The following is a 24252-nucleotide window of genomic DNA, read 5'->3' as shown; positions in this document are numbered from 1 at the left end:
AGAGGGCGCTTAAAAAAATTTACTAGCGCCACTGCGGCAAACCTATGAACTATGGAGTTCAGCAATTCTCCTAAAGAGGGCGCTAAAAAAAAATTTACTAGCGCCACTGCGGCAAACCTATGAACTATGGAGTTCAGCAATTCTCCTAAAGGGGGCGCTATAAAAAACTTTTACTAGCGCCACTGCGGCAAAACCTATGAACTATGTAGTTCGGCAAGTCTCCGAAAGGGGGCGATGTAAAAAAATTTTTACTAGCGCCACTGCGGCCAAACATACGAACTACGTAGTTCAGCAATTCTCCTAAAGAGGGCGCTTAAAATTTTTAATACGCTATAACTTTAAACTCGATTCATACAAGTGATACAATTATTGTACTAATTTTAAGCACTATTTTATTGTTTTATAAAAAATGTTACGAAATCGTTTTTGCCTCTCCTGTAAAATGGATTTAGCATGTTTAAGTTTACACTTTAAGGTGGCGCTGTGATACTTCTGCCTTCATAAGGATTTTAAAATAGAGGATCTTTTACCAGTTAAAACGTATTAAATAAAACATCTTTTTATTTTTAAAATATTTTTAGTTATCAAATACAAATCTAGAACTTTACAGTTCCCGTTAGTACTTACAAAAAGTAATACAATTTGTTATGGACGGCTGTAATTTTAATATATAAACAACTAATTACATTATATTTAACATATAATTAATAATAGATAACTTATTATTTAAAATATATAGAGAATATCATAATTATACGAATCCTCCGGAATCGGTTTTTGGATTTATGAAAATATGCTGTATATGATTTACGTAAATTAATGCTATTTACTATTTTTATTGGGAGTAAGCTGGGAATTTTACAAGAAACAAGAATTCATTTAACTGTACTCAATTGCCAAAGTAATAATTGAATCTAAAATAAATTAAAATGATGCACAATGTTGTCAACAGTCATAAGTGTCTAAAGCAGTAATAAAATCAATACAAGCCAGTTCACCTCATAACTAAATATAGTATAAATATTTTAGGCATCTAAAATTAGTTATATCATATTATTGTACATATATAAATACCTGTTGCACACAAAATTAACCTGAAAGTCAATATACCTCATTGTTTTCTTAATTCTATTTAATATTAAATCTGCATTAGTTTCTATGGATTAGTTTTATCTTATAAAAAAAAAACAACTTACGTATTTCCTAGCTATTAGTTAATAAATTAAAATTATAGATTAGTCTAACGTTAACTTCAATATGCTGGGATAACAATAATTAAAAAGGAGACATACCACTTTAAAAAAAAAGCCGAATTGGTTGATGATATTAAAGAACTAGCTTTAAAAAAACCATTATCGTACAATGTTGGCTAAAGTAACACTGAACACGGATATAAACGATAAGCTTAAAAAGCTAAACTATTCCTACAACTATCAAAGATTTGGACTGTTGTGTAGATCATCGTCTTCGTCATCGTCATCGTGCTCGCCGTAATCGTAGTCATCCTCGTTATCATCGCTGTCCTGTTTACTTTCTTCGCTTTGAGGACATTCAGAGCATCTAAAACATTAAAAAGTAGTTAACAAAAGTTTGATTCTTTGAACTCAGAAAGGCATGCACAGTAACACATAAGCCGTTAACTACATATTTCTCAGCCTTTATTGCTCTTATACTCTCTTTTAAATTTCAATTTACAGACTTTCACGCATTTTTAACAAACTGCCTTTTACTGTATTTTCTTTTGTATAACAGCTAATAATATATACAGAATGGTTTTGTTGTCAATATGAAATCTGCACACCAAATCTGTTACACCATGAAAAGCAAAGTTATTAAAAGAAAATGATGAACTTCAATTCAATAAAGTCCTGTTTAGTCTTTAATAATTACAACATAGTAATTTATGAAAAATATTGAAAATGAAAAGAAGGAAAATTAATGAAAAATAAGAGACCAATAGATAAATATAGAATGAATTTATTTTGCGAATTGCCCCAAATGTATGCAACTTACATTACTAGAGAACCTACTAACTACTAACCAAAGTATATTATTTTTGGCAATAATTACAGGACGGCTTTAGAACTAGAAATGAAGCTGGAGATGACATGCTTGAATTAGCAACAAGATTAGATATGGTGATTGTTGACACAGGCTTTCAAAAGAGAGAAACTACGTAAACAAGAGAGCGGAATGGTTCATGGTTCATTCGCTTACCAGTGAGATCACAACATAGTGCATGATTTTGTTGTCAATACTTGTAAAAATGTTAATGATATTTGAAAACATATTTTGAATTGTTACCATTTAACTAAATATAGGGAATTCAATGCTTCATTTTATCACGGTAAGGATAGGAATTTGGCAAAAGTCTTAAAAAAAAGTAGAGTGCCGGATTAGTTTGAGGAAAAAATATGGTAAATGGCTCGTAGGAAGCGGACAGCAAAGTTGTGGTACGAGTGGGAGAGGAAGTGCTATGACAGTAATCTGGTAGAGGGTCCCCTAGGGACACATAAACTTGGTGGTGGAACGGTGAAGTGCAAGGGAGAAGAAAGAGGCTAGAAAGGGGTATGAGAGATCTAAAAGAGAGGAAGATAAGAAAACAAGGTAGCAAAACACCTACCTATTTAATCTTGTTGTGGATGTACTGACAGAGAAAGTAAGAGAGTGGCTCTTGGTCAATGCTCTTTGCGAATAATATCGTGTTAGTAAAGAAGACATGTTAAAGTAGAAATTTGACAATTGGAGAAGGGCTATTGAAGAAGGAAGACTTAAGATTAGCAGGTCGAAAACGGAGTATATGTGGTTGAGAGTAATGGAAATGGTTGACATCGAATTACGTAAGGAAAAATAGGACGAGTAGGAGAATTTAAGTATAGGACAGGATGCAGACTAGTTGGTTTAACTGAAAGCGAATGAGTGGTGTACTCTGTGATCGAAAAATTAGGGAAGAGCTAAAAGGAAAGATATACAAGAGTGTGGTGAGGCCTGCGTTGATGTATGGTGGTGAAGTGTGGCCTGTAAGAAAAATTCAAGAAAAGAAGATGAAAGTAACGAATGAAAATTTGGTGGATATTGAGTAAGATTAAAAGGGACAAGATCAGGAATGGAGTGATTAGGGGTGAGTCGGGGTGACTAAAGTCTCGAGAAAGGTTCAAGAACAAAGATTTGGTCATGTCAGATGTAGAAATAAGAATTATATGATACGAAGGATAGAGTTGTTAGAAGTTGAAGGAAGGAGAGGTAGAGGAATACTAAGGAGAAGATGGAAGGACTGTGTGGCAGAGGACTTAAGAAAAAAAGGAAAAGCGATACCTGGAAAGGGAAAACCTGAGGAAGAAGAAGAAGAATGTTATCGCTTACCTGCTTTCGTTGATACCGTACTTGATACAGTATTCTCCTACACACTCGCAGCAGCCATCGTGGAACCATCGGTAGCTAGAGGCACCCATCGACTGGCAACTAGTCTTGCACTTCCTCCAGCTCATACATTGCGCCCAAAAAGCAACTGTACAGTTAACCGTTATGGTGTTCTGCTTGGCTGGGTCCACTTCTTGCTCGACACTTACTAAAAATCACAAGTTATTTACTCTAGGTGAAATCTCTAAGTCTAGTAAAGTTACGTTTGACAATGCGTGACGATAATATACTCTTAACGTCTAGAGTAGTCGTATGTATTTAACAAAACATGTTTGTGTACCGCCTACTCGAGGTATTCTTTGTGTGTTGAACGAAGAATACCTACCAACCTACTACCTACTGATGAAATGAAGAAAATGATGGAAGCAATTGATGTACTGTCTGATAGACGCACTCCTAAGATCAGCATAATATATAAGGCATAGAAAGTTAGATAATTAAAAAATAGGACGAACGTTTAGCAGAAATGAGTAGAATGACAAAAAAGAAAGCTATTAATGCTAAAATGATCATCAACCAATGCTAAGAGGAGCAGGGTCAAGTTGCCGAAGGAAGTACAAAAAAATACAAGGAAAAGGTGGCCCCAATAGCTAGTTTTAAAGTCGCTGTGACCTTTTGAGTGGCAAAATATACAACTGCTAGATGAAAACATACTACAAATTCTTAAACTGATGTTATATCTTAAAGAAATTTGCATTTTTTCCTAATCTGACTCTTTTTTATACATTAATTTGCAAAATTATCAATATTTGAAACTTCAGTAATAATTTATATACTTACACATCGATATTTTGATTTCCTTCTTGGGTTCGTAATAATTCAGTTCCATGTCTATGGGAAACGATTTCGAATCCCATCTTTTGTAAGTGTCCGGAAAGTCGGTTAGGAGAGAAAACAGTTGGGGGACTCCTTCATCGAATTCTTCCACGTGCGATTTTCGGCTCAAATCCGTCGCTGTATCGTTGGGTTTGGGGCATATGTCTAAAAACAACAATACGTCGTTAGTAGTGACTAAACTTTTAAGAATTGTGGAAAGAATTATTTGGAAACTGATCAAAATTAATAAATTTTTTATAATTCTGTATAGGCTTGTAAACAAAAATTTATATAGTTTGCATAATGTGCATACAACTTGAGGCATATATATTGAAACGATCAATAAACAATTCTAAAAACACAATCTTACTTTTGTTTGTATATTAATCGCTTCCAGAACTTTTATTAAGTAGTAAAATTATACAGAAATGCTACAGTAAAATATTTAGAAAGCAAAAATATTCTTCGCTCGGATATCCAGATAATACAGTTTAATAAAATTGGGAAAATGTCTTTAATGTAACTGATTTCATTATATTTGACCAGCCCCGTAAGACGTACATAAAAACCTACTTTAAAATGGTAATTTATAACAGCCATAATTCAGTTGTAATCAATTTTAATCTCAAGAGATTTCTGAAAGTTTAAATAGAAAAAATAGTAATAAAAATAGGCATCCCAGCACTAAAAACTGTGCACAATAAAGAAACAAGTAAGTAGCAAGACAGAGAAAGAAATAAAGACCATGCAATTATATATCGAAATGAAGAAGCTAAAGAAATATCGAATGTTTTAAAAACAAGAATGATTTAAAATCCAGAAGAAAACATAGAAATAAAATGAATAACGCAAGACATCATTAACCTAAAGCATGAAGAACGAAAGCACAAAACCAACCCAACTGAATAGAAGAAAGTCAATAAAATCATTAAGAAAAAGTGCAGCGAAGCTAAATCGGATGTAAACAAAACAAAATGTTAAAAATCGAACACCTTCAGGAAATATACGACACTTTTATCGTTTACAAGAAAATAAAATAAATATCAGGCAGACACAGAAAGCCGCAAGAAGAAAGAAGAGATTATTCATGCATTAAACATACAGAAAATAGAAGTTATAACTAGAGATCAGTATTCAATTCAAGATATATCTCAGGTAAAATATCACCAGGCTAAAGTAGTCATAATAATACCCAAAAAAACGCAAAAATCCAAACATCAGATAGAAAACGCTTAATTTGGATTTAGAAATGAACTGAGAACACAAGTTCTTTTTCCGTAAATATATTAACATGTTTAGGCATGAATGAGGATATATAGCATGTCTTATAAGGCTACAGAAAGGCGTTTGATTGCGTTAACATCAGACAACAATTGAAATTCTAAAAACAATGGGCTCGATAAACAAGGCTATTTATACAGACACTAGGAAGACGTTACTATAATATAAAATTCAAACATACAGATTGGGATTCGGTTTCCGGTACATATGTTGTGTCCAATGAGTACCACCAAATAGAAACCTTATCGGAAGATGACTAGTCAGTCGGGGCTGTGTCTTGTCCTCGTTCCTGTTTAATCTGTGCTCAGGAATCCCTATTTAGTTAAGCATTGGACGTAAAGACGATTTCCTTTTTGGAAAAGTACCACTTCGAGCATAATATGTCAAATTTTCTAGTCATTCGGAACTCATTATTTTAAATCAGGCACCAAAATTGGTGAGGGCGGGGCTTATACTCTCCTTCAAGTCATTCTGCAAGGACAAATCTTTGGAAAGTGAGGTCCAGGAAGAAGAAGAACATCTTGGTTAAAGAACCTCAGAATCTGGTTCAATACAACATTTGTGCAGCTTTTCCGCGCTGATGCAGATAAGATAAAGACTGCCATGATGATCGCCAACATTCGTAACGGATAGGACATCAATAAGAAGAAGACCAAAATTTGCGGAACAAATATGTTAAATTAAACTCGTTGAGTACACTATGATTTTGTTTAGCGATAATCCCACTATACCAGCTACTGAATCTCACTGACTATAGTTTTAGCATGCGAAATAACAATGCTGTGTGAAAGAGTTTATACTATCTCTTTATGGATGATTTCGAATTGATCGCAAAATGACCATCCTTAAGAGGTACTGTATAAAGAACGTTATAATTTTCTGCCATAAAATTGTGCTAATGTGCATTTGAAATATGTGTAGGACTGACTAATATAACCACCAAGTAATAAAATGCTATCAAAAAAGAATGACGAATAACGGATATAAAAATCCCTTTAAATATCTTCGATTTGACACGTCGTGTGGTATCTTCTATAAGTGACTCATTGGAATTATATTACTCTAATACATAATTATATTGTAGTTGAAGACACTACATGAATACATATCACGCCACAGGATTACTATTAATTACTAGTCATAATATTAATAATTATTAAACGAGTAACCTGACACGTAGATTTAATTTTTTTTGACGGATTTTACATCATATCCATAGTTCCAGACATTTGACTAAACTATATAACGAAAACTTCTTTCATCTGAATCTAAAAAACCCTTCGTAAATCAATGTTTTAACGGTGTTTTGTTTGAAACTTAAAGGGGGTGTCCTCCTAGGGGACACGTACCCTTTCACTTGACTCCACACCATTTCTATTGGTTTCAGTTAACAATGATAAGGCGGCAAGTCTTAAGATGTGGACTACGCAGTATTGATCAACGATTGACCAAATGAAAGTTTAAGTATTGAACTATCAATATACATTAAAAAAAAAAACAGAAAAATTTTTTTACAAATCAAAACCCTTTCGTAAAATTACGGTTATTTTTGATTTATAAACATTTAGAATAACTTTTAAACTATTGCTCAAAGATAAAATATTTTTTACATTCGAAAAGCTGACATTTTTACAAGAATTTAAAAAACAAAGTTGTTCTACGATAATTTGGGACAATGTTTTTTTTTTAATTCACACCTAATTTGTTTATACCAATTAAGGAACTCAATTTTCGGCATTTGAAAGAAAGGGATTCGTAGTTTTTGTACAAAAAGTTGTACAAACATTGCACTACAATACGATCCTCTGTGAATTGTCAAAAATTTCAAATGGTGCATTTTTGACCTTAAATTGTTAATAATTTAAAAGCTCCATCAAATACACTGCAGGAAACATAAAGCTTTTGGTTATCGAGGTCCATAAAACTTATCAGATAGTCGGCCGGGTCAAAATCCTCAATAGAGTACTTTTTTACCTCGTTTCTCTGGACTATAAGGAAACACTCTTCAAAACTGCAGACATATTCTAGTCTATACTAATTAATACCACATTAGATTAAATTCAATTAAAAACTTCCTCTTGCAATTTATGTGCTAGAAGAAATACAAAGATGGTAAAGGTATCTGGCGCGTACACTATAATGTAACTGCTACATGATCAAACAAAAAGAATTTGAGACGAAAAATAAATATTCGCATAAAGAAAAATTAAGAAAAGAATATTAGAATTTTCAAACCCAATTTTTTTTATTATCTATATTCTTTTATTATGTATGTATTAAATTATACAGAAGATGAAGGGTCGATATAAAAAATCATAGAGACTAAAAGACAGAGCTAAAAAACAGGTTTAACCCTTTAAGTATCTCTGGTATTTACTCTTATACCACACATTTTCACCAGAGTAAATTTACAAATCAGATTTCCACCTATACCTGTATTTTAATAAGTAATGCATAGATGGCTCTGATTTCGGAACGTTTATTCAACTTGTAAACATTGTAGTGGTACAACATTTGTACCAGTGGATTCTAGTGTGCTTCTTTTTTGCAATTAGCACGTGGCTGAATGTGTTTTGTTATTTTTTCCTCAAAATTTGAGCATCGAGGAGTGCTATAAAAGGTAAGTGTTTTTTAGTACTAATATACGGATATTATATAATAGTTTCAGAATAAAAAATATATATCAAAAGTAAAGAAAATTGAAAACTATTTTGAATATGATATTTTAGAAAAATGTAACCTCAAACTTTCCTCTAAAATAAAAAATATTTATAACCATCACAAATATGCTAAATTGGTTTCGTATACTGTGTTGGTCATTTTTGTACATTTTCATCATACATTATGAACCAATCTATTTGCACTCAGCAAATATTTTCCACAATACCCCAACATGCATGTTTTTTTCAGATGTCCGAAAACTATTCTGATATACAGTATTGGAAGAGGGGCCTTACAACTGAACAGTTAGCATGCAATAACGGATGAACGTAAAAATATTTCGTATGGTGCAAAAAACATTTCGGGACAGAATTGAATGGAGAAGATTTGCCAACCGAATGGACAGAAATATATAGAACGATTTTGGAATGTCATTGTCAAGGCCAAGTTTGACTCAAAGCCAAATCTAGACATTCGCACATTACAAACGTCTCTGGAAAATATTGTAATGCCAGACCTGTAATGCAATCAAGAATGATGCAATCTTCCCTGTCAATGGAAAGAACAAACCTGCCAGATGGTTTTAGAGAAAAAACCCAGATAAAACTTTGAAAATATTTAGTATAGTAGCAGTATTACTCATAAATAAGAATGGTACAAATAGTTATTTGTAAAAAAATAGAAATAACTTCTAAGAATAAAATATGTAAACAAAACTTACCAACACAAGAACAACATTCGCTGTATAGATAACTCAGACAATTGATACATTCTTTGCAGCACGTACAATTCTTCAAGTCGCAGTTGCAGGATTTCGTTAGTAGACATTTGCTGACGACACTACCACAGACGGCCTCGTTGCAGCTTTCTCCTGTGTCTATTAGGAGGAACAGGGATGCCGTTAGCAAAGCTAGCGGTACAAATTGGGTTAACATGGCGAATTTGCTGAAAAAGAAAATTTATGTTATATATTTCGTCAATAAAATAAAATTTAAATGGCAAATAATTTTGTAGTAAAAACAAGATTTTTGAACCTCACAATGATACGACGACAAATTAGAATAGAAAAAGAAAAAATAAAGAAACAAAATAATGATAATTATGTATAACAGAATGTCCACTTTACTCGTATGAACGAAGTATCAACAACATTCCTAAAGGACCAAGTCAGCCTAAAAATGTATTGAACTTTAACATAAAAAAATATGACTTTCTGTTTAATGAAGCCTTTTTTGAATTTTTATTGGTTTATATCAAGAATCTTAATCTATACATTATTCGCATAGATCACCTGATTCTCTTCCACGGCTTTTTATAAAAAGGGTAATATAGTGATCAGGACACGTACATAGATTGTATACCGAAACATTTTTAAAACTCATTTAAGAGAAGATTCTCGCAGAGAAAAGAACAGTGGAGCGTCCTAGAACACAATGGAAAGTTAACATGCAATCAAGTTGATAAACAATAATCACCTCATCGATTTCAGATTCATGGAAAACCGACGCGATGATGATGATAGTAAAAGCAAGGAAATGTTGAACAATTTAAGTATGGGGTCATAAAACTACCTGTCGGCTACACCATGAATATTATCGGATCCTATTATGTGAAGAAACCAAAATATCCGAAAATCAGTGTACGGTAGATCATTCTAATCTAAGGTAAAAAGAATCAAGCGTTAGAGATAAATAAATTTTCATCTCAGAATCGAATTGCATCATTGCTTAGTGATAGTTTGTTATCTATACTCATTGGTGCTGGCTAAAGCATATTGGCTAAATTGATAATCACTTACTTAATACGAACAAAAACCAAATTGAAGTAGGTGGTAGTAGGTGGTTACAATTATGTTGATGCAATGTAAGTCTCTACCCATATTACCCTACTGGCATCATATGAAAACTTATATTAACAAATACTGAAACTTACTAATCACGATGATTGTAAATAGTATACTATAATTATAATCTGGCAGAAAACGTATAAACAGAAAGTGCAACTATTGCAAAATATTTCAATTTGCGTTGTTCTTTGATGAAATCAAATATAGATAAAGTTATTAGTTTTTTGTTCACGTATATTTTGTTTTGACGAAGAAGTGATACTATTATGACACATGTCTATCATCGATTTTTGCTTACTTACATATTGATAAAGTATGTTGAATTTTGCGCATTATGAATTACTTGATTATACTACAAGATTACTGTTACGATAATTGACGAGTGTGTTAACAAATAACACATCAAGCATAAAGGTGTTAGGTTCAATCTTGAAGGCATTTCTTTTCGAAAATACGAATACCTACATTTCTGGGGCTCGAAAATATAAAAATTGTCTACATCAGATGACTGTCCACTAGTATTCTTATTAATGCTGGTTAAAATAGTCTAGATTTAAAAGAACTTGTTGGTTGAAAATCAACTAAAATTGCAAAAGAATATTTGCAGGAAAACGTATCCAAAAAGGTATCTATCGTACAAAAAATTCAATTAATAGGATCGACACCCTTGTCCCCCGGCAACCATTTTGAAAAAAGGGGGGGCAATGGGTTTTCGCGCTCTATCTCGTAAACTAACTACCCTACAGAGAATTACTTCTATTACTTCTAATCGTAAAATGGAAAATAAAAAAGTTATTAACAAAAATAACTAAAAATTTTTAAACAAATTTTCTGTTGGGCAATATTAACACTAAACACTAAATCAATGTTATAGAGGGTTCTTTAACGAATAATGTTTACTACAAATTTGTTTAATTATAGCACAGTTAGTTTTACCGCACTCCGAAGTTGACAGTGTTCTTGACGTTTTTAAAGGGTATCCCCAGGCTTAATTTACTGTCAATTTCCAGGCGAGATAATATTGAGCATAATTATAGATTTAAAAAGTTGTTTTCCAGCTATTGTTTTTTCATTTTGTTTGATGGTCCAGGCTGCGGCTCAGAATCTAATTCAGTATCGAAGGTGAATGTTTGCGAAAGAACGGTAATTAAAATTGGCGTCATTGTGGGTAATTCATCTTCGAATTTTCCGATTAATTTCCATGATGTTACTGCAGGAACACCATGAAGTTTCACTAGAACAATTGGGGCACACTCTAGAGCATTTGAGGCCTAGTTTTCAGCAACCACGCATACTTCCACAGTTTCCCTTGCATCTGCAGAAAATTAATTTCAGAAGTTCGGGTGGTGCTGAAGTTTTGAAAATTTTGATTGATATCCAAATTTTTCCATGCTTTTTTCAGCCCTAATCTTTAGGATCGCAGTGTTTCCTGGTGATAAACTCTACCACTGTGGAAACGAGCTTACATCTTGTGTTGGCGGAAGCGATGATGAAGTTAAATATATTTTTGGTCACTGGCTTGGCGAATCCTTTGTATCTCATGCTGTTAAAAATCATCTTTATTTCCACCATACAAAGAGACGAAAAAACTTTCGCCAATTATAGTGAGCAAACATGGATCAGCTTTCTCACTGAGAAATAATGCTGTTCCGCTAGCTAACTCAGGATGTTACTGTAAAATTTGATGGATTTAGGTTTGCCGATCTTTTAAGCTACTAATGTTCTGTCGCATTCTGAAAAAGCAAAAACGTATCCAGTAAAGGATCTACGATCTAATGTATTGCTTGACCAATCGGCATCTACAATACCTTGCAATTCTAAAGCATCTTTTGAGTAAATCAGAAAATAATTAATAGTGTTTTTTAAATACCTCAATAATCTGCAAGATAGTGAAAGATGTAGAAATCGACATATAGTATAGTGACCCAACTCGAAGTATTATTGTGTTATCTTTTGAACCAACAAAACTCTATGAAGTAAGCTGCGATTTATAGCCCGCAAATATATTTTTCTTGTCAATTTTGGTATTTGATAGATATGTAGTATGAACATCACCAGACGGAAAGCCCAAGAAAAACAAGTTCTAACCACCCAAAAATAGTGCAAAGAACTTGCTTATTACAAAGACAGGAAGGATAAACAAAAAATATATATATTTTGTTAACCTCCTGTACCGACTTACGCAGTTATTCAGTTTGATGAGATATTTTTGGAGTTTGTTATTCAACATACCTTCAAACAGTATTAATCACTAACAGTTTTCGTATACCTGCTTCTATTTTTACTTAGTGTATTAGAATCAAAATTAACTTCCATTTTATTTAATTTTAAAATATTTCAGTGGCAAATAGTTACTAAATACAGTAAATGCATAATCAATTATTTAGATTTGTTGAATTTACAATTCTCAAATTCCACTAGTAGGCAAAACAAAAATTGGAAGAAGTGAACACCCAACTAAAGAGTCGGAAATATTCATTTTCGACATGATATTATTATAGCAACACAAGCAATAGATTATCCAGTAACGAAGAATAACATCATGAATGGTCTCCAAAACTGACAAAATCTTGTATTCGTCTTTAAACGATATATATGTCGAGAGAATATATAATGTCATTTAAAGGAAGTTAAGATTGGTACAATGTAAACTGTCAATTGTATTCACTTTTGGAACAATATAAAGTTAATCTCAACTATATACTCAACTAAATTAAATAAATTGAATTAAATGCTTTCCATTTTCGTGAAAATTAATTGGCAACGGTAGTCTCGTTAGACAATTTACCAGTTTGTTTATAAGTGCATAATTTTACACATACCCTAAACATTGAAGTATAAACAGGTGTTGCTGATAAGTTTATACGATGATAATTACAGAAAACAGAAGAAAGTGCTCTTTAATTTACACAAAAAGTCAATACCAAAACACTTTTACATGATTGTAGTCAGAAACATGTCTATGATTTCTTGTTTGTTGATTACCAACACGCTTTCAATAGCATAAGAAATTGACGTGCAAAATTCTTAAAACTATCTACAAAAAAAAAGAAATCTTCGAAAAATTTTGCACTAATTCGACTTCGTTTAGAAGAAACTCATATTTTAGTAAAAAAAATGAGACAAGAAGGTCTCGATTATATTTTTCTGCTTTTAACACTCCTACAATATAAAGTTGTGATCTTTTGCAATAAAATTTATGCCAACATGCATTTCCAAATCTATTATAGGATATAAGTATACAGGCAAAACATAATAAAATCAAGAGAAGACTTACAAACACACCAACAGTTGTTGGCATGGTGGTATTCAATGACAGTTATCAAGCCCTCCAGGAGTTATGAATAAAATCACAGAAATGAGTCAGAGATATGGACTTTCGCTAAACATTAAGAAAATAAAATGTATGATTTCTAAAGGTGCGTTTTCACCAAAAAAACATCTACACACAAACATTAGCAAACATTTGCTATTGTTTGCCAACACATGTTTGGCACAGTTTGTTAAAAACAAGAACTCGAGAATTTGAGTAAGTTTGCAAACATTTGCAATCGTTCCGTCTTGTTTGTACAAAAAGGCTCCGAGAACAAGATAAGTTATATGTGCGACTAGTTTTATAATCATGTTTGAGTTAGTAAAAAACGAGAATATAAAAAAAGAAGAAATCGTAGATTTTGGATCTCAAATTTTTTAAAAAGAAGAAGTTTAATAGAACTTCTAAATGATTCGTCCACATTATTTCTGTTGCTATTTCACACCAGGCGTCGAATTTTTTAAATTTATTGTAGTATAGCTTGTGACGGGCATTCCATATTTCTAGTTTCTTTTGTAAAATTCAATTAATTCTAAACATTTCTCATTATCCCATTCCATTTTTTTGTAAAAAAACAAATAAGTCTCTACTAATTACTAATCACTCTGCGAAAACAAACTATTCCTTTCTACTATGACAGACTATAAAACCTAGTGTCTCCACCAAACACGCACGAACAACGAATCCCTTTGAAGTGCCGACAGCCGACGGAACCTTGCCAAAGAATTGCAAACGTTTGGGAGCATTCTGAAATCTGTCTACACCAACCAAATAAAATTGTTTGCTAACAGTTGCAATCATTTGCAAACGTTTGCAAACATTTTGCGCGTTTGGTGAAAACGCAATTTAAAAAGCAACAGCGAATTGAAAGAATCAGTGTGAATGGTTAACCAATAGAAAAAGTAAAAACATACACCTATCTTGGTACGAACGTCAATGAAGATTGGGACCATTCCCTAGAAATAAAATGTAGGATAGAGAAAGCAAGATCTGCATTTCAAAAAATGGCTAAACTATTCAAATGCCATGATTTATCAGTACCCATAAAATCAGGTTACTACGACGTTATATCTTTCCTATACTGTTGTACGGAGTTGAGTCATGGACTCTCACAGACGCTACCTGCAAGAAAATTGAGGCTTTATCGTGGAATCCTAAAGATATCCTGTACCGACCACGTTACTAACTAAGACGTTTTATTAAGAATATAAAAAGAAAAAAGCTATTAACCACAATAAAAACAGCCAAAATTGAACGGTCACATTATGAGGAACAGCGAAAGATATGGGTTGCTGCAATTAATTCTACAAGGAAAAGCAGAAGGAAAACGAGGACCAGGATGGCGAAGGATTTCTTGGCTGAAAAATCTACGTACGTAGTTCAACACAACAACCACAAATCTTTTCAGAGCCGCAGTTTGCAAAATACAGATTACCATGATGGTCACGAACATCCGAAACGGATAGGCACTACAAGATGAAGTGTTAATGAGTATCGTGTCCATAAAAACAGCTGTCTTAGAAGCGCGCAATAAAAGAAAACTAAAAGCGAGGAAATTGCATATTTATAGCTTTCATCATAAAGAAAAAAAAAACATAAAAAGCCGAAATTTTTAGTCAAAAGATGGTGAATTTGAAAACGTTAATTAGTTGAATACATAATAGATTGTGATTGTCCTATGAAATATTGATGCATAACACAAAAACACATTAAATATCCCTAATAAATACACGAACTAATATAGAAAAAAAAATAAACAAAAAAATTTAGCCATATAAACCACAAAAAATCCGCAGCAAATTTAAACCCAATTAGCACTCATCATAAAATTTAAATTATATTTATTCTACAGTTATTTGTTCGCAGAACAGGTACGAGAAACATAAGCAGGTGCAACATTACCATATTCAAATCTCTCAATAATAATATTCATTAGATAATAAATAATTACAAGACGACACTTTCTATCTAATTAAATAAAAGACATGATCTTAAAAACAGACATTCACAGTTCATGTTTTCGGCATGTACTCGGCAAACTTCATTAACTCAGTTCACAATTATGTTTTTTAAGTAAACTATATTTTGTTTTTAACAACCGAAAGCATAAACAGTGGCAGTCTCTCTATAACTTTACGATTCTCAAGGTTACTCACGTTGTTTTAAAGATGGAGGTACCTTGAAGGTACCCACTGTTTACCTACATCGGTCACACAATAATTACTAAAACATATTACCAAATGCACTTCTTGTCTTCTATGTTTTAGAACCCGTTATGACACTTCGATTGTACTGAAACACGAAATCTATAGAGAGGTTGTTGATGAAGAATAATCCAGCAGAGGCGTGGAGATTAATAGACGTAACGTAAATGAATGATCGTTGTGCAGCCGCATCCCCTCCCAGAAATGCTTAAAATAAGTGGGTAACTATACGGAGAGAAGGTGAAATGTTCTTGGTGATGTTACGGGGTGATTATGTTTATGAAGCAGATGGGTTGATTTAATTTCATTTATTAATGATTTTTATTGACAGTTATACGAGAATTATTCTATAACATCAACTAAGTAGCCTAAAAAAGAACACGCAAATGTTTTCCCTAAAAACTACATGTCAAAGCATATTTTGTTGATTTCCCCTTAAATTTATACATTTTCTTATCATATTTGTGGGTACATGTGGGCCAATTCAAGATAGGATATGAAGCAATACATAGAGGACTAGGCTTTGCAATTAGAAATGATGCTGGAGATGATTAGCTGGAATTAGCATCAGCATTAGATAGGCCGATTGTTGGTACATTCTTTCAATAGAGAAACTTAACTTATCCCATACAAAACTGAAGATATACATGAGTGTAGGGACTGTAAAGTAATAGTGTAAATTGAAGTAAAAAAGCAAAATGTCGGAGAGGATCACAAAAAATCAAGTGGTAGATGTTCAAAAATGATAAAGAAGGTTTATTTAGTGCAAAAATAGTAGAAAAAATTTGCTGAAACATGGTAGGAAGTCCTAATAAAATTTGGAGCAATATGGCCAGTATTACTAGAGATACTGTTATTGAAATATTTTAAAAACATTCAAGAAAGAAGTTCAAGAATAAAAAGATCTGGTGCACCTATTGCAATTAAAATCAAAGTTCCACTAAATAGATAATAGATAAATGGTAAATAAATAATAATTAAAATAAAGATAGTAGCAAGAGACCTATAGTAATGGAACTTAAAAGAACATAAATAATGAAGCAATCCAAAGACTAGAAGGAACGGACAGTTACTTAAGTAAAAATTACTCCAGGGAGATATAAGACCAGTGAGGAATACTTAAACAACACTTAAGGAAAGCAAGAAAAAAAAGGGTCAGAAAACTTCGCTAAATAATAATAAGCTAAACATAGAACATAAAACATATACTGTAGAAAGCTTAGAATATAGGAGAAAGCAAACACAAAGCGGTATTATGAATAGTAAAATACCTCAAGAAACACGTAAATAAAGAACATGTACTGACAGATCACCAGTAGGTAACGAAAATTATTTAGAAAACATGGCGAAAATTACCAAGACCACAAAAAATACTGCTGCGAAGACAAAAAACTGGGATTATATAAGTTTTATTTAAACATCCTTTATAAAAGGTATATAATAAAGGATACCCTTTTGGCCTACATCAGCTAGAACATTTTCGGACTAAAAACTCGATCATCATTGTATTATATCCAGGTATACTTGAGTCAAGCCAGTAAATTTCTGGGTAAAAACCCTTTAAAAAGTTACAAAATTTGATTTGTTAGATTATTGTTGAAAATGTGTTGTAGTAAAAAGTATTTAACAGATACCTTAACATCACAACATATTTTTAATAATAATGAAACACAAAACAAATTTTGTAACTTTTTAAGGGTTTTTACGCAGATATTTACTGGCTTGACTCATGTATATCTGGTAATAATTCACTGAAGATAAACTTTTTAGTCCGAAAACGTCCTGTGATGTAGCCCGAAAGAGTCATTTTTTTTATTGTTTTTTAAAGTATTTTTATTAATATGTAACATTTTTTACAGCTTATGGGTAAATATATCTATTTTCATGATTTTTGTGTTTTCTGGCGTATTCTTTTCGATATCTTTGAGAGAAATCTTTGTTTAGTTTATTTAAACTTCAGTTCCTTTATGAATTTCAGGGTAAAACTCATTGGCGCCAGCTGAAATATATAAAGACGGTGGCCATGATACCATAATGGCATTACAGCAGTTTATAAAAGAAATATGAACACAGAATCCCTCCCTAGTGATTGGAATATTGGAATACTTTGCACCATACACAAAAAAGGAGATATTTTTTATTAATCTAACCACAGGAATTATACTTCTAAATGCAGCGTATAAAATATTCTCTACAGTACTATGGCACCAAATGCAGAACGGATAATAGGAAAATACCAGGCAGGTGGTAAATCGATAATTCATCAGATTGCACCCCTGAAACAAATTTTGGAAAACATAGCTCATCCGACAAAAATTCAATTCACAGAGAAAACAATTTAGGACTACCAGCAAGGATTCAGGGAAGGCAGATCCACTACAGATGCGATCAAAAACTGAAAAACCAATGGGAAGACCTATAGAGGTCTTGAGAGGTATCAATATCCTTAAAATAAACAACTGAAGGAATCTATGCACAGATCAAGACAAGTGGAAGAAAATTGTAACGAACACCAAGTCATACAACTTTGACAATACACAAGAAGAATTCAGAGTGATTCACTGCAATAAGCGGATCAAAGAGCTCTAAGTAAGGGCGGCAAATATTCGATCAATAATAAAAAGCCTTGATTAACATGTGGTTATTGAACAAATACTATTTGATAACTATTTTTATTTTTTAATTTATAGATTACAGAAAAGATGTATGATAGAGTACAGAAAAAAATCACAAAATCTTAGAATGCCTACCTGAGTATGAATTTTATTACAGTCAAAGGCATTAATTTTTTGGCGCTCGCCAGTCGCAAGAGTCCAAGTCTCTGTCCCGTATAGAAATATTAAGAATACAAGGGCATTCACCAGTCTCATTATTAGTCAGATGAATAGCATGTTGAATAGTGTGGAAACTGTCGTCCACCATTATTTTTGTCTTAGTTTTATTGATTTCATCAGTACCGAGTATTAATAAATTGACCTCATGGCTTAATGTTAATGTAAATAAATTTCCGTATTTTCCGTTAATATACATAGTAAATACGTATTTACTATGTATATTACGTATTTATTTATGTATTATTACGTATTTTCTCAACAACCTCAATAGTTTTTTTTTATAAAATCACCCTGTAAAGAGCACTCAGTTATACAAAACATTTCAAGTACCTTTTACAACCTCTACAAGAAAATTCTTGTATTTTTTTCTATTGAAAAGATCCAACTGACTTTACAACTTAACTGACTTTATGAATGATAACACAGACTTAGATGCTGGCGCTAAATGAGTCATCATCGATTCGACTTGCTTTGATTGAGTCCAGGTATCAAATTTCGGCATTGGACAGGTAAGTTTATATGCTCCTTCTAGGTATTCGACAAAATTAAATAAAATGGCTTTGTTCCTTGGTGGTCGCTTAAGAACTTCCTCGGACCTCGGACCGATGAAGTGCATTCTTATGTACAGCGGCGGGTGTAAAGCTTGGCAGACGTATTGATTATCTTAATGTACCTATATAACAAGGGGTGAATATAAAAAAATGAAGTCATTGTGCACAAGTAAATGAAACTAAAATGACGTAATCCAGAGTGTTACTTCAAATATAGGAAAAAAGTGCCATTGAATTTTTTAGTGATAAATGATTGGCGAGAACATAAATTGTCGTACAAGAAAAGAAAAGAAGATCTAAACGGTTATACATGTTTTGCAAAACATATCTTACTTTAGAATTGATCATATAACAATGCAAAATCTTATGGAGACCTCACAGAATCACATCAAATTAGTCAATTTATTTATACATTTTAGACATTAGACATTTTTGTATTATTAGAATATGTAAAGCAGCATGGGTGGCGTTTTAATATCCAAAACTGACGATGCTTTATTTACAATAATTTGGTATGATTTAAGTGATGAAAAGGACGTAAAGATCCACGGTACCAATTATAATATATTGTTTATACTGCATATTATGTAAAACTAAATATTTATGACTTTTTCCTTAACCGTAAAATTGCTTATTTACGTCTAAAGAGATTATTATATACTGGAATTCTTTTTATCAATTAAATATTACACATTACATCATAATTATAAGTTTTCTTCCAGAACATCAAAAAACATCTAAATGTTATGACCTGTTCAAATAATATAAATCATATTTTTCAACTTTATTTAAATAATATCAACAAAACATTTTGTGTTAACTTCTATTTTAAGTCAGAGTACTAATCAAAGAGTGTACACAACAATCTTCTACATAAATATCGCAAAAGTCGGTCTAATACATATTTTGATCAAAAGTTTGCGTCAGTCGATGAGGTTGAATATTACTGACGTGGAGGAATTTGTATGGTAGTCGAACTAAATATACTGTGATTTATGGAAAATTTGATTTAGGCAAACGATCAAGCAGAACTAGTAGTCTGGAAGATCTCTTTTTAGTTATTCGTAACAATAATCAACCGATATACAACGGTCTGTAAAATCTATACAGTTTACATAATAATAACAAAAGCTCTAAAAAATATTGGGAAAGAAGATTAATAAAATCATCAAGTCACAAAGATTATTAAAAATGCATAACAGATAAAGTTATAGATCAAAAATGAGAAACTATATAGAGAACAAAAAACAGGAGAATCTTAGATGAGATGGAGCGAAAAGCTGAAGAAACATGTTAAAAGAAGAAGTTTTACTTAATTTTGCACATAAAAAAACTCTTATTAGTCATTTATAATCAAACAAATAAAAATATACAGTACATGATAAGTGGCATTACAATTTAATAATCAATCAAATTGAATCACTACTTATTTAAATCCCCCTCTCTGAACTAATACAATCCTAAATTATTTTTATTATTCTAAAACTGAGACGGTTCCCAATAAAAAGACGATCAGTAGGAAGACCACGAAAAGGAACGACAACTTACTAGAGGCACATTGAAAAACAGACAGAGTCATGTCTACATCAAAAGAAGAAGAAGATAAACGAAATTATATTTTAGTCATATATGTTTGTCTTTTGTTATTTTCGAGTATTTTAATAAGATATATACTATATATATTCTCCTATATAAACCCATATAAACGTATTAATAATAATAATATTTCACTCTCTAGTAATTTTAAGAAAACTTCGTCGATGGAAGACTTTATCACTCAGACACCTGAGAGCCTCATTAAAAAAATGGAGTAAAGAAGAAGAAGGGGATTTACTAGGTCCATTTCAGTAATCGGGTAGAAATGTCTTATTATTATAATTATTTAGATCATATATTTTTACTATTCATAAATTGCTCTGAGAGCATAAGTACTTGGGCAAGATGTAATAAAGAACAGTGCTCAATATCTGCCTTTTATTTGAGTAAAGTTCATATATTCGAGCATTTAACCATATATTATTTAATAAAAAAAACTGTCGTAAAATTTCAGTACTTTTCAGTACTCTTTAGTACCATTAATAGACTCTGCGGAAAAGTAATAAAATATAAAATTAAAAGGAACACGAAAAAATCGAATTTGGAGCGGTTAGATCAGACGTGTACGAACTCATCACTTTATAGCATCCCATAAAATTATTAGACCATCTGAGATATAGCAAACTGATCACCGGCATCCTTGAGATCGGTAAACTCATGACCAGCATTTTTGCTCCAAGGCATATTACCTTTAAATCGCTTACCTAAATTGCTTTAAAATTTAACTGATATATTTATATCGGGTGTATCCCTGTGAGTGTCCTATTTGACGGATCTGCCAATCTAAATGGATTTGAAATCTCAAAATCAGCCGCATTGGTTTTTAACAGTGAACTTCCTTATTTTATTTGCATTCGGACCTTAACGGTTTACAACCATTTACCTTCCACGGGGTGCAGGTAGGCCAGTGATCAGTTTGGAAATCTCTCCGGGTCTAGTTTAACATCCCTGCTTTTATTGCGGCGATGAGTTTGTACTATCTACGAGGGCATTTATACTAATTGGTGGTGAGTTCCCGTGTATCCATTAGCGCCCAACCATTTACCCTGTAACACACTCTATTTGAAAGAAGATGGCTTAGACTAAATAATTAAATGTGATATATATATATATATATATATATATATATATATATATATATATATATATATATATATATATATATATATATATATATATATATTGTTATGCTATTTAAATTGTATTATATTGCTTACTTAGGAAAAATCCTGTCTATATTTATTAAATGAACTAATCTCCAATTAATCACAATAAATCAGCATTAATTAATTACAATCTCAGGCTATTTAAATTGTACGATTTACCTTTGATCGTGGATTCAAAATATTTTCCAATTGGCGTCCTAATCGGGATAGGTAATATGACCTGAATAAAATACATAGAATTTCAACTGAACTATATGTGAGATGTTCTTTATTTTAATGAAATTTTATACAACAATCAATCCTGTAATATTTGCAATATACTAACTTTAAATATATGATAAGTTGTTTTCTATCATGGACCCAAATGTTATTTTACATTGATTTTTAATATGTGTTATAACTAAGCTCTTTTTATAATTCCTTTTTTTTTTAAGTGATCGCAAAATTAACTGTCTCTATTATTTATTCAATTTATTTAATTAATAAATGAAAATCACACTCCGGCTCTAAATGAAATTTGACTGACCTTTCCTTCTCTGCCGTTGCAATTCTATGGCCACGCCACAACAAAAAAAAATCCTTTCTCTGCTTCTGCTCCTATTGTGGTCCAGATGACGTACACCTTTCTCCTATCTGTCCTTGTATCTCCAAATGTTTCCGGCTTCGTCTGCTATTAATATTCTTAGGCCCTTTGGTTTTCTATCTCTCTGTACCCCGTTCCTCACACTGGTCAGCTTTTACACCGCAATTAAACACACCCGGTAAATTACGTCTTCGGGACTTCAAACAAACACAAATCACAAAGCTCCTTCCTTCTTGGACGACGAAAACTGACTACCAACCTTTTTTTCTCTCTCCTATCTCATAGCCAAAATCAACCTCCTTGCATTCAAAATTTGACCAATAAAAATCATCCACCTCTTGTGATGTATATCGTTACCACCCAACTCTCTCTATAAAACGTCATTCGGGTAATTCCAGAAAACAAACTTCTTTAATTATTCTAACTAAATCTATCTGCTTTACAAATATTTCTTACTAATAGCTACAAACGATACCTGTTTCTCAATTCAATGTCTTTTGTTAATAAACTTTTACCGATATAATCTTTCGGGGAGAAAACCACCGCAAATCCCGGTCTATTGTTCAACACTCTCTATATACACTTTTATTCCGGGTAAAACCATTCCACAATCACCGACTTATTTAAATTTCTTATCGATAATATTTGAAAGTCTTGTCTCTGAGGCCTAATTAACAATTCTTCGAACAACTTAAAATACATATTTTGTCTTATACAGGATGTTTGAAAATTCATATGCCCGTGTCTTTATGAAATATCAATAATTTTAATTTTTATTTAAGTAATAAAATTTGTATATCGGTTTTTTATTGCTTATGGACATTCAAAAGTACAACAAATCCCCGCCTTTGTAATCGATAAAATTTATCAATTTATGCAACTAAATTTTCTCGAGGCAAAATAAACGCACTTCCTGTATGCTATCTGTACTTATGCTACGTATTATCCTATCCTACTATCTACTTTATACAAATTTAAATCTTCATTCGTGATATTTATATACATCATGGATATTATAAATACCTCTGATCTTTTCAGAATCCATATGTTTCAACTCATAGCTGTTTACTCCATCTTCGTTGTTTACTATGTATGGCCCTTCGAAAACAGGCATCAATTTTGCGCAAATACCGGTCTGAAGATTTGACACTCTTAATGCTCTTACCATTACTTTGTCACCCTTTTGGAAAGTTACTGGTCTTCGTTTCCTATTATGACCCTGTCTCTGGATGTATTTCTCATTGCTTCTTCTTAATCTCCTCTGAACGGTTTCTATAACCTGTCGATACTCTCTTTGTTCTGGATCTTCCCACGGTATTATCGGCATGACGCCTTTCATGATGTATTCTGGTGTTTCTTTCGTTACTGTACTTGGCATGGAATTTAGGTACATCTCTATTTCTCCCAATTTTCTGTCCCATCGCCGATGTTGACCATCCGTTGCAATACGAAGAAATTTCGTTACCTCTTGTATAAATCGCTCAGAAGGATTACTTTGGGGATGCCTGATGCTTACAAAGTTCGTCTCGATTCCCCGTTCTCTAAGCTGTCCCTTGAAACGATCATTTCGGAAGTACGTTGCATTGTCTAGTAAAATTTTTCTTGGGGTTCCTACCGTAGCGATGAAATTGTCTATTTTTCTCAATATTTCTTCCCCTTTTGTGGTGCGGCAACTATATAATTTTACGTATTTTGAGAACACATCCACCATCACCAGAATATGCTTGTTCCTTTGCGTGGTCACAATTAGATCGCTTAACATGTCGATGGCTATAATGTCCAGGTTGTTCCGGGATACAATGCTCTTTGCAATATTTTCGTTTTTAAAATTCCTGCTCTTGTATTTCTGGCATACTTCGCATTTCTGTGTGATCTCTTTTGCAATGCGGTAATCTTGTCGACTGATGTAGTTTTCCCTAAATACAAGCCATACCTTTCTACTGCCAATATGTCCATTTTCCTCGTGTAGTTTCTTGATGAT

At 32.3% G+C, this 24252-nt stretch overlaps 1 protein-coding gene across 2 annotated transcripts in view; it reads right to left on the bottom strand.

Annotated features, from left to right (window-relative positions):
* Positions 1 to 557: 557 nt before the first annotated feature.
* LOC140440394 (twisted gastrulation protein homolog 1-like) overlaps positions 558 to 24252 on the bottom strand; it is a 52216-nt gene continuing 28521 nt past the window's right edge. The window contains exons 1-5 of one of the 2 annotated variants that reach the window (XM_072530866.1): positions 15494 to 15721; positions 8900 to 9123; positions 4201 to 4401; positions 3364 to 3568; positions 558 to 1560 (exon numbers count right to left, since the gene is read on the bottom strand). In XM_072530866.1, coding sequence (XP_072386967.1) covers positions 1434 to 1560; positions 3364 to 3568; positions 4201 to 4401; positions 8900 to 9113 — 747 coding nt within the window. In that variant the 5' untranslated portion in view covers positions 9114 to 9123; positions 15494 to 15721 and the 3' untranslated portion in view covers positions 558 to 1433. Of the gene's footprint in view, positions 1561 to 3363; positions 3569 to 4200; positions 4402 to 8899; positions 9124 to 15493; positions 15722 to 24252 lie in introns of those variants that run through there. The other variant, XM_072530867.1, reaches the window with a different exon arrangement.

This window comes from Diabrotica undecimpunctata, chromosome 4 (genome assembly GCF_040954645.1).
Source record: "Diabrotica undecimpunctata isolate CICGRU chromosome 4, icDiaUnde3, whole genome shotgun sequence".
In the NCBI taxonomy this organism is placed as follows: domain Eukaryota; kingdom Metazoa; phylum Arthropoda; class Insecta; order Coleoptera; family Chrysomelidae; genus Diabrotica; species Diabrotica undecimpunctata.
Note: the sequence above shows the minus strand (reverse complement) of the source record. Positions and strands in the feature narration are given on the sequence as shown.